This window comes from Ambystoma mexicanum, chromosome 4q (genome assembly GCF_040938575.1).
Source record: "Ambystoma mexicanum isolate Mex_15411 chromosome 4q, UKY_AmexF1_1, whole genome shotgun sequence".
Classification (NCBI taxonomy): domain Eukaryota; kingdom Metazoa; phylum Chordata; class Amphibia; order Caudata; family Ambystomatidae; genus Ambystoma; species Ambystoma mexicanum.
The window spans coordinates 858,047,539-858,060,000 of NC_090928.1; the positions used below are offsets into that span (position 1 = coordinate 858,047,539).

The window sequence follows — 12,462 nt, forward strand, 5'->3', positions numbered from 1 at the left end:
TGTGATTTAAATACTGGGAAAAGGTAGAATGATCCAGGACCCTGGATAAGGACACTGATGGGACAAAGGAGAAATTACTCAGCTACCAACAAACTCAGTAGTTGGGTGGGGAAATAGCCCAACTTTGCATTACCCAAAAAAGTAGGCACACATTCCTCAAAGTATAGCGCAGACAGAACCACATTTTATTTGAATTGAGTATTAGGAAATCTGGTCCCTGGCTACTAAACGTACCGCGAGTTGCTTTTTGTACTAAAGGAACCACTGATGACTTTGGTTATAGTTCAGGGATGGACTTTTATAAGAAGGAATGTGGGCCCTTTTTGCTAGCCAAAGAATTTTGAATACTGTATAATGTGGATCCCGCCACATTCTTTTTGATCTGAGCATCTGGAACGATGACCTCTGCATTTCTGTACCAAAAGAATGATTGTGACTTCTGTTACAAATTATGGTAGAGACTTATAAGAGAGGGTTTGGGGCCTTGTGGTCGCCAAAAGATTGTGAACTTTAGGATAGCGTTAGCCTGGAGGCTATGAAAACTGATAAGTTTAGGTTGGAACATTTTGTTGGCCATCATTGGACTCTTGTTCTCTATTAGGTTAGAGTATCCAAAGGAGAAAAGGCTCTCAAGGCTAGGTTTTGTCATTTGGGTTACAACCAATATGGTCATAAACAGTTGTAAACCCGAGCCCTACTCTTCTGTTATCTTTGCCTTTGCACTTTTACTGAAGTTGTGCCTTCTTATTTAACCCCTTGGCCCTTTAGCATTTTTATCATTGCCCTGTCTTATTAAATATTTAAATAAATCTGACTAACAGCTCTGATTTAACTTCAGTGTATCACCTTTTGGCGTCTTACTGCTAGATGGTTTCAGTTCTGAGAAAGCAGTCTGTTTTCAAAGCCTCTGCACTCTTTCCAAGCACCAAATATAGAATCGGAAGTTTCACACATTTATACTTAGCACCCTCATTGAGTGGATCAGCCAATCAGGTTGCTCCAAACCCAGTCTGAATCACATGATTGAAGCCCAGGTTTGGAACAACCAAAGTGCTTGATGCACCCACTGGACATTTTTGCAACCTTCTCCTTCCTCATCTGTCCCGTGCTCCTTCTGACCCTCCCTCCATTGGCTCCCACTTACTTGTGGCGGCCATGGTATGGGCCATCCGCGGCTCTCCAGTCCTCACCTCATGCTTCTGCCCACTATGAAAATGGAAGAGAGGTTCCGTACCACCCTCCATTTCCATGGCAGCCATGTTGAGGTGAAGAGGTTTTGAGGTGAGGAAAGTACAAAGGACTCTCTATATGGAACCTTCATGTTTACAGCCTCAGGACCACACAGCCCAGAATGTAATGGGCAATTTACGTTCAGCACTCCTGATAGGGGAGTGAACAGAAAACCTTTACATGAAGTGAGGATATTGACTCTTGGCTGTGAATCAAACAAACTGCTGGATCTAGCTAGGCGTGTCTGCAGGGGCCTGCATGGAGAGGGAAGGCTGTGTACAATGATGAGTCAACTTCATAACGCAAGGTAGTGACTCTGTGAACACAGTTGGGAAGATGCAGAGAAGGCAACATCAATAGCCAAGAGAAGGCTTCACAGCGGGCTGCTTGGCTGACACCCAGAAAGCAGATACAATGGGGGATTGCAGTGGAAACACTGCAGGTCCCCTCCCTGTATGCCTGAAGAGGACTGGAGCAACATCAGAGGTTACAGTACCAGCAAAGAGAACAAATGTGGGAACAAATACCAAGGATATGTCCCGCTGGGTTGTGAGCCTTTGATGATATCCTCACCAGATCTCTCATCAGGACCCATAACTGAGAGGGTGAGGCCGGTAGGCTGAGTACAGCCCACGGAACACATTGGTTCCACTGCAGCCAACAGGTTCTTCAACTTTTGTCTCTAATACTCATTTCTTCCTTGGGACAGAATTTTCAGGGCACATGTCCACCATACTGTATAAATGAATGTAACATGCTCACATAGGTTAATACAAAGTGTCCACCTTTATACATATACAGTACACATTATGCAATTTTCTAATATGGTACCTAATATGCTGATTCACATGTGATTTTAAGGTAAAAATGCAATGTAAGGGCCCCTCTGCTAGTCTGGTTTGGAAACCTCTCTGACTTGGGACCCCAAAACTGATTAGGGGCTGCATTTGCCTTTCAGTTCCTTTGAGAAAATTATATCCCAGTATTTCAAATGATCCAGCTTCAATGGAACGAGACTCTTGAAGTGAAAGCTAGTCCGACATACTAAATATGAGTGCTGTCAATTTCTAAAAGGTTATAGAATTTGCAACCAAAATTCAATCAAAATCCACCGGTTCACTTCATTCATAAACACAGAGAACAAAGTAGTTCATGAGAGGACGCTGGATATTACATAAACTCTCAATCCAGCCCATCATCTGCTTCTTTCTGCAAAGGTAAGGCTTGGATTCAGAGTGCAAACAAAAAGAAATATGTGGAAATTCTGCTCTTGCTTCTAAACCAACAGCAAATCCATGTGGGCTGTACAAAAGTAGTTGACCAACTTTGGTGAACAACAGAAATCTTTGGCTCCATGCAAAGGTTAAGGGAAAAATAATGCTTATTCAAATACTGTGTTTAAATGAAGTGGCTCAAAAGTGTAGACTATAAAAAGTGTTGTGCTTCTACTCAGCCAGATGCAAAGCAGCGGTTTCTCTACCGCAATGGCTAATCACAGAGGTGTCAATACCAACTTGGCAAGCTCTAGCTGTGTGCGTTATGGGACAAACAAGAGCCACACCTATCAAACTTAGTTTTAAAAGGCAAGAGGTCTTAATAAATAATTGCCGGGCTGTGGTCTTAACATATGGAACAGTCTACTGTCTGAACTCTGCCTGGCTCCTGCCATCACTATCTTCCAGAAAAACCTAAAAACGTTCCTATTTCAAAACTCTCTTACAACCTCTGATCACTCACCTCGGCATCTCTTCAGAGGCACAATTCCAGAATATCACTCGATACATCCCCCACCCCTGGCACTTCTCCCCTTCCGTCTCCCTTGCACCTGCACAATCTCAATGTCACTGGGCCTAGTAAGATCGTTGATCCCTCTTGCTCCCCTCCCTCGCCTTGTTGCGCCTTGAAACACCTGTGTATAGGACGATATAAATACAATATCATATCATGCCACTACCTACTGGTCATTTCTACCCACAAGTTATCCCTGCAGGAAGTTTTCATTGCAGGGCTACCAGTGTTCCCACATGGTTGCTTTCGTGAATACACCCAGAACAAGAGCCTTCCCCTTCACCAGCCCTGATGTCTGTGAATTTTCCACCTCTTTAAGCACTTTCCGACTCCTGCTTTCATCCTGTAAATGTTGGATGTGCCTACACCTCTCAAGCCCACCCTCTGAGAATGGGTATTCATATGTGGATGAAGCCTCTGCTGGGGCTCATGAAACATATCCTGATGCCTTCTCCATCCCAACGCTTGCAACTAATACATCACATTTGCCAATACCCAAACCTCTGCAATTGCTTTCATGTTTCTTTGCTTACACCATAAGGTATGATAGTATGAATTCTAGTTCCTGTGAAATCTATGATGCCAGTTTTCTCAGATTAGTGTCGCGTCTTTTGGCAACAGTAGCTACTTTGTGGTAGTTTACCACAAAGTAATTACTTCAAATGTTTATCTAATTTTCTAGGGAATCGTGGGGTAAGGGGTAACAAGGGAGTGGGGAGGGGTTTAGGGCAGGGGCAGTAACGAAGTGGAAGGGGTGTACGGAACCCCCCCCCCCCCAAATTGAAGAAACAAAAACAATGGATGAATACATTTGAAGTAATTACTTCGTGGTAAATGACCATGAAGTAATTACTGTTGGCAAACACATGGAAGGCTCTGATGAATTGTTCCTAATTTATTTCCAACTCTGGATAAAAGGAGTTATTCCATGATGCAAGTACAATGGATCTATTTTTTATGAAATCTACATTTGTCATCGATTGCTTCCATTTTTGACCAGCACTCCCATGCCATAAAATCTCTAAACAACTACATTCATATATTGTGTACACTTTTCGAATTATATTGCAAATAAGGGATGCATGCAGAGGCTGTTCACCTGAAGAAAAAATAATGGACATACCCGTGTACCTTATCATAACATTAATCTCTGAGGAAATAAACACATTAAAGGGGAATGTTTCTCTACACGCATTCTGTCCAATTTTATGAGGTAATACGTTGCCACTGAAGTGAAAATCAAGCATGCATTTAAAGAAATCTTAACAGCATGCATGCTAAATTGGGCCAGTCAGACATATTTGCAGGTCTTTATTGTCCTTCTACAAAGCAAACAATTTATTTAAACCGGTTACAATGTATTTTCTTCATAGTTGTCATGCTGTTCATTCTTTAATCCTCTATTTACTCTCTTCAGGCTGGAATATATTTAATTGTACTTTGCAATGGCTCACTTTGAGTCCCTCTCAGGACCTTTCCGATGGAAACAGTCCAGCTTTCCAAAAGGCTTCCAAGGAATACACAGATAAAGTAAGCGGCATTATCTTTTACTGCACAACATATTTGATGTGACTTTCTAACTGTCTTTGGTATCCTTGGTTTCTCTCACCCGTTGTAAGAGCTGTCCATTGAGGAATGCTGGGAGTACAGGAGACAGCAGAACTGGTAAGTGGCCCACCTACCTCTCAGAGTACTGCTCATACTGTGATAACTCTCTCCTCACGATAAGTATGACTTACCTCCTATACATCTTACCTCCACTGTCCCTGATGCTTGATTCCTGTAGAATGAGGCAATGCAGGGAGGAGGAGTAGCCTGGACATATCTGTCTCATGTGCTAAAGGAGAAAGGACAGGTGTTCTGAGGCTAGGTTTCTGCCATTGGACAACAGAGACTTGGCTTTTCATCCTGACTTTGGCACTTTATGAAAAACCATGTGGTGCTGGTCAAAATCCCCTTGTGCACTTCAAATTGTACTTATGGATAGTGACAATACATAGTGTTCAGAGTACCGCCTGGCAGGCTTGGCTGAATACGTTTTGGCAGAGCCACGATTTACCTGAAATGTCATGGTATTCAGATCCCAATGGATCTCCTGAACTTTTAATAAGTTTGCATTAAGCGTATGACATATAGGGGCTGCTGAACTTCCTGTATGCAGCGAGTTGACATGGTTGAAGCCTTTCCTTTCAGCAGGAAAACAAAGTGCCACCAAATTGCTGACCTTATATCTTTTAGATGTTGCGGCTATGGCCTTAAAAAAAGGTAAATTAACTAAATGTCTTCTGCTGGCAAAAAGACAAATATTTCTGTCTTAAAAACCCTTTATTGCCAGGGTTGCCATGAATATGCAACAGTGCAGCATTACCACATTGAAATATTTTCCACCTAAGTGGTGCATGTTGTTTTTATTGTATCCAAACTTGTGCTACCTTATTACGTGTGTCAATCAGTAGCAAGATCGCTCTACACAGTGCATCATTACTTAGTCATACATGTAAGGTGGCATCCATTGCCATATATGATGCAGGTGTCCTTGGGTCAGGTGGGTTCCAATACACTACAGCGACGTGTAAGCATTTTTTTAAATGACTGTTCGTGGTTCCTTTGAGTACCTCAGTACCTTCTTTTATAATGTGCACTTAGAAACAGGTGTACATTATAAAAGGAGTAGCAGTGCCTATTTCAGATGGACAGGATAACTGTGTCACCACTGAAATTGTGGCTTTCTAATTATCTTAATAATGTGTTATAACAAAGAATATATCATGTTATCTTGCACAGTCTGATGGTAGAGGTAATATTCTATGACTCCATGACATTAAGGATTCTTTAGCCAATGTTAACTGTTTACATCTTGTTAAGATGGATTTCGGGAATGGAGCCAGGCGGGCAGATTATAGCAGGCCAACCTAGTTTTAGTGAACAGGGAGCTCTGAGAGGTTAGCAATTTAGATAGGAATGTATACAAACATGTATTCTAGGCCTTTACACACACTAAAAAATGAAACTAGCCGGTGGTATTGTCCAAAAATACTCAATAATAAACATATTTACATTTACTATAGGTTTTTTTAAATGCACTCAAATGACTTAATCAACATATGAGGTAAGTAAATGAAGGCAGTACAGATGGAACCAAGTCACAAGTGAATTCTCTTAACTTCAGCAGTCGAATCCCTAAGAAGGATGTTGCCTTGTGCCCAAAAGTCAAAGGAGCCCCAACGCTTCTCCCTAGAATGTATTCTCTGTACGTAAGTTCTAATTTTACTTGTTTTGGTGAACGTTCAAAGAAGATATTCAACAAGGTTGCTAGGTAAGTTATTGTAGGAGTATTCGCAATAGTAGATTTGAGTATTCGGTCGAATACCAAATAGTTGGACAAGCCGGAGCCTAATACAGAGCCAAATAGTTGCCTTTTTAATAAAGTTATGTAAAAAAGAAAAAACACTTTGTAAATGAAAACACACTTTAAAATATGTATATCCATTCTTTATTGCATTTATTTTCGTTGTTGTCTACGGAAGAGGTTTGTGTAAACCATTAAAGGAATAAATAATCAGAAAATAAAGAGGTCATAGTTTGTATTTGTGTGCATTCATAGGTGTTGCTTGTTGGGCAGGACCCAGATACCTTATATATTATGCATGCATGTAATCACTGTGAAGGAGACTGGGACATGACAAATTGTCCTTTGAAATGTTCCTTTTGGGCCTGCCCATCTTTAGCCTTCTGGCTCCAGCAAGGCACTGAAGCAATTAAGGAGTAATTACGTCAGTTAGCACCCTGCTGACCGCTGAAGTGTGACTGAATACAAACCTTGGGTGGGGGATTTTCGTGGTGTTCTGGGGCATGGTAAAAGACACAGCTAAACATATATAGGGAATGCTGGGTCCTCCATGGCTGCCAGGTGATCCTATAGGGAAAGGATAGTGCTCATTTTAAGATCTTTCATTGGCACGTGCATGTTTATTTTATTTATTTGCTTCACTTGTACATTCATTTGATCCAAGGTTTCAAAATTGTAAACTTGTATCTCCTCATCTTCTTTGCACAAACAGCCCTCTTTTTTAACTGTCTAATGCTGGGAGGAATCTTTTTGCTGCCACAGGTGGGGGCATTTTGGTTAAAAATATATTTTTTGTAAAACTCCCCATTTATTGCATATCCACATTTTTTAGTAACATCTGTTTTTTTTTCCTAATACGAAGGGACTAATTTTATCAACATAAGAAAGGTGGAGGGTAGGAATTGGATGTTATGTTTTGAAATTACAAGCACATCTCTGTTGCAAGCACACTTCCCACTGAGCCATTTTACATGGTTTCTGACCGTGCCCTGCAGGCTGAATACAATTCTTTACTGCATGTACACTGCCTCCTGAGCTATTTTACTCCAGGTTTGAAACTTCCTGGGATCTCTACATAAATGATATAATCCACTTAATTATATTCACTGTATTGGGAATTTGTGGGATTACAGCCTTTGATTTTCAGAATATTTACAAACGTCAATAAACCCGGAAGAAAATACCATTTTTGGATCTATGTGATCATTTCAAAAATAAAGTTTTGAAGCCCAAAATTCAGATTTTGTTTTTTTACCCCCATCTTACTGCATATAAACCCATCCCATGATACCCCTCCACTATTTTTATTAACTTAACCCCCCACACACATACATTGGGTAAAATGCGGCTACCAAAATTCGATATTTTGGGCTCTGATATTTTTTCATCCTGTATTTCGGTATGATCCCCTATTGTCCAATAGCAAATTTCCATACTATTGTTCCACCGGAATGGTTTTCAACTGCAAAATACAGGGGAGACTAGTGGCAGCTCATTGAACATTCAAAATATTCAGAGTTCTGTATCAGCTGAACCCTCCCCAGCAAACCACCAGATTAAAGTCTGTCTGTCCAGCACATGAAGGGCTGAGACTTTGCTAAGACTTGGCATATTCACACCTCGGCTCTGTTTGTACTAAAAAAAGTGACAGCCGCATTAGTTTAATGATTCCTTTAAAGGATTAACATGACTTGCCTGCCTGGTGTCGGACACAGTCCAAGCAGTGCTTAATGTATTTTGATGGAGAAACATTTCGGCTCAGAGTGAAAATTTATTAAGTTTTCGGCCAAAGCCAAATATTTAATTATACACCTAGTAAATTATATTCTTATCTTTCAGAAAATACTATTCAAATATGAGGAACAAAAGGCAGTGGCATGGAATGTTAGGATACAAAGGGACTGGTTTCCAATGTTATCCTATAGAGGACAGGGGTGGACAAATGCTTTGCATTTATTTAACTCCCTGACTTCAATTTTCCATCACCGGAGGTTGGATCTCCCACCGTTGGTTTTAGTGAGGGGTGCGCAGGGGCTGCGGGTGCAAGGATTCCTCCGGTCAGGTCCAGATGCAAGATGCAAACCATCTAGATGAAGAATTGCAAGATTATCTGATGCAGGCCTCTACAGGACACTTCACAGGATGGGGGAAAGTGAGTTCCATGGTCGGCCACTGCACACAGACAACAGCAGTATGTTTGGCTGTGACATTATCGCTTTAGGCTGCAATGCTAAAATTCACACGGAAGGTCACTTATACCACAAGCTGGTGACCCGCGAAGTTCCAGATACAACCACGGAATGGCAATGCTTCTTGTGAGGTAACCTGTTAGGAAGGTTTTTTCTTGGAGCAAAACCTTTTACTTTTGTTTTTACACCTTGTCCTGACTTTTTGCAGTACAGTGAAACCTTCAGCTTCACTTGACTGGCCTTTTGCACACTTGTTATGGGGAAGCTGAGCAGTCCTTAAGATTGTCAGTCCTGGGAAACTATGTTTCCCTTAGTCTTTTGACTTTATGATCTGTTTGGATAACTTTTTACTATTGGACACATCATCTTCCCATGCAGTGCAATAGGTATAATTTTGTAGCACCCTAGCTACACCAAAGGGATTTTTGGTTACTTTCAGGTGTGCCTAAAGACAAACTGGTGGCAGCAGTTACTTTTTCATGATTCTAACTACTTTTGGTTAGCCATTTTTGTGTTTACCGTGTTTGGCTACTAACTGTGGCTAGTGTCCTAAATGGCCGTGCCACAGTTTGAGTTGGTCAGTCCACTGGAGGCTGAGGAGCACTTCTGAAGACTCCTTTAGAACACCCATAAGAGTGTTTGTGTGTTCTTTGGCTATCTTATCTTTTTGCCTTCTTCCTGCCTTGTGAGGTCAGGAAAATCCTTTCACAGTCAAGCATTTGCACAAGCAAGCAGTGCTTTTCGTGGGCTAGTGCAGGACATGTGTATTGAAAACCAGGAAGTGGTTTGGGACAAACTGGTTTCTGTATGTCTGGAGTGTATGCATGAGTTTCACCAATGGTGGTCGCTGATTGGAATGCTTGGGTGGGTGTGTGTGGCAGATCTCCATTGGTTGGAAAAGAAGAGGTGTCTTGCAGTCATTTCCTAGAGATATGAAGAGATCTGAACAGGAGACAAGTATCCTGTCTAGCTATAAAGACTTTGGAAGACCCATGAACCGATCCTGAGAAGGCCTGGTGACCAACGTTTGCTCCAATCCTGGTGGACCCTGTCTGGCCACTGATCTTAGAAGACCCTCATCAATGCTTCGACCCTTTGGAGTGGTGGGAAATACCATTCTCTATGTTTTCCTGGTGCCCTGCAATTTGAAGTCTTCAGAAGTGCTCCTCAGCCATCCAGTGGACTGACCAACTCAAATGTGGGCTACTGTGGTAGACACATTGCTGTTCTACAGATTCACACAGATCTTCAGGGGTCTTCAGCATGTCCTGTAAATTGCCTTTCTGCAAAACCTTGGTGTCCCACCATCCAAGATACCCAAGATAGAAGGGTATCTTCAACTGCCACATCTTTGATACCTCCTGTCGTTGTGCATCAGTGACCATCACTGAAACCAACTTTCCTGCATCTGGTCAAGTGCCTAGAAGCGGCATACATTGGAGTTTGCTGCATTCATCCACAGAAACAGGTTGCACCAGCTCCTGGCCCCGGCCGGAACTTCTCTTGCACGCGCAGCTCCTAGTCATCGGGGACCAGAACCAATGCAGGAAAACTGACCTCTTGCGACCTTCCGCCAAGTCTGAGGAAAAATCAGAGTACGGGGGTAAGTTACAACAGTGCTTACCTGCACCCCTATATCAACCATTTAAAAGTTTGATCAACTTTTTAATTATTTTTTAACTTTTGGCTTTATCAATACTTGTTACCTGAAGCCCTCTAAAAGGTAGAAAAAGGTTTCACCCACCATTGAGCGTCTTCATCTGTCTTCTGGAACCTTCTTCACATACATAGGACCCTCGTCCTAACTTTTTCCCCACTCCCTAAAACTCTTATCACACTTTGTGAACTTTTGGGAACCAGGCCCCAGGCAACTTAGGGTTGTTATTCATGTGGACTGTTGGTGATATATCTAGTTACTTACCTTCCCTTTTAGGCATTGGGGGGCATGTGGGTGAATTTATTAATCTTATAGTAACTCACTGTGATTGTATACATGCATTTTACTATTAATGTTGTGTTTTCATAGTGTGTTTCTTGGCCATAAATAAACATAGTATTTTTATAACTAACTGTCTAGGTGTAATCCTTGATTGCTCACTGTGTGGACTCATTGTAGACCCTTGACCCCACTCACTTTGTCCTGAGACTAAGGCTTGACCACCCTCCATGCTACCTTAATTGGTTTGGCTACAGCTTCCCGAGTTTCCTTGTTCACTAAAATGAGGGTGGCCACCTACACATCGGTCCACCAGGCCAGAGTTTAGAAATCCATTTTTACAGTTCGCCAGTTTTCTGTGCTCACTTGGACTTTAGGATAATAACAGGGTCCTGCATTCATGTACCAGAGATCTGAAGAGGAGCCAATTATATTTCATAACTATAAAGACTTCGGAAGACCCATGGACCGACCCTGAGAAGGCTGGCCGACCAACTTATGCTGCAGTCCTGGTGGAGCCTTGCCTGGCTACTGATCTTAGAAGACCCTTGTTGGTTCTTTGACCATTTGGAGTGGTGGGAACAACTATTCTCAATGTCGTCTTGGTGCACTGCAAGTTGGAGTATTTGGAAGCATTCCTGGGCCATCCAGTGGACTGATCAACTCCAGTTTGGTCCACCGCAGTAGAAGCCTCGCTGTTTCACATTCTGACTCTGAACCTCAGGGGTCTTCAGCTTGTCCTGTTTGCAGCCTTCCTGCAATATTTCAGCATCCCACCATCAATGGGTCCCGAGAAAGAAGGCTGTCTACAACTACGACATCTGCTATAGCTGCTGTTGCCGTACATCATTGCCAATCACTGAAACTGGCTTTCCCACATCTAGACGAGAATCCTGAAGAGTCCTGCATTAGTGCATGCTGCATTGTTCCATGAGAAGAGGTTGAACACAGCTCCTATACCTGACCGGAACTCTTTTTGCATCCGCAGGTCCTGGGCTTCTGCGATTGGAACCAACGGCTGAAAAGCCTACCTCAAGCAACCCTCCAATGACCTGGCATGTCTGGTGAACAATTGGAGTATGGGTAATAAGTAACAATAATATGATATGGCATTTATAAGGCGCCTATTCACACGTGTTTCAAACTTACCGATAGCCCTTTCTCCACCTTTTTAAAGTTAGTGAATAACTTTGATTTGTTTCAAACCGATTGGGTTTGGTAACACTTGTTCCGAAAGCCCTCAGAAGCTAGAAAAGCATTTTAATCACAAGTAAACTTCTGGGACAGCCTTTTCGACCCATATTCACATTTCCAGGAACCTCCCGCTCCTTTTTTCCCAATTCCTAAAAAGCTTTGGAAACTTTTGAACTTTTGGGCCCAAGGCCCCAGTCAACTTAGGGTTGAACATTATAAGATATGGTTGTAATTCCTGTGGACTGTGAGTGCTATAACTAATTACTTACCTTCCCTTTAATGTATTGTAGGGGTGAATTGATTATTTGGTATTGACTGTGATTGAATATATGTTTCATATTATTAATGTTGTGTGATATTATTACCTGTTTGTGTGATATTATTACCTGTTCCGAGTCATTTTATAGTGTTTTCTTTGGCCAATAAGTAATGTAGTATTTTTATACTTACCTAAGTGTAATCCTTGATTGCTCACTGTGTGGACTCGTTGTGGACCCCTGACCACACTCACCTCTTCTGAGTCTAAGCCTTGGCCACTCTCAATGCTACCTTGATTGGCTTGACTGAACTCCAAGAAGTTTCCCCTGTTCGCTATAACCTGGCCTCCTAATCATCAGTCCACCATGCCAGAGTTTAGAAATCCACCCTAACAAAACAAGGAGTCTGTCAGTCTACTGGTTGGTCCAGAAACACCTCTGAAGAGTCAGGACAGCTGGATTCTGAAGAAGGCATCGAGAATAGTTTGTCACACTAGTCCAAGGACTGAAGCACCACGC

The 12,462-nt window shown here is 42.1% G+C and overlaps 1 protein-coding gene across 2 annotated transcripts in view; it reads left to right on the forward strand.

Moving 5' to 3' along the window:
- LOC138468025 (fibrillin-2-like) overlaps positions 1-12,462 on the forward strand; it is a 691,910-nt gene that overhangs the window by 568,111 nt on the left and 111,337 nt on the right. For both annotated transcript variants that reach the window (XM_069608420.1, XM_069608421.1), the window contains one exon: positions 4,436-4,548. In XM_069608420.1, the coding sequence (XP_069464521.1) occupies positions 4,436-4,548 (113 nt within the window). The remainder of the gene's footprint in view (positions 1-4,435; positions 4,549-12,462) is intronic.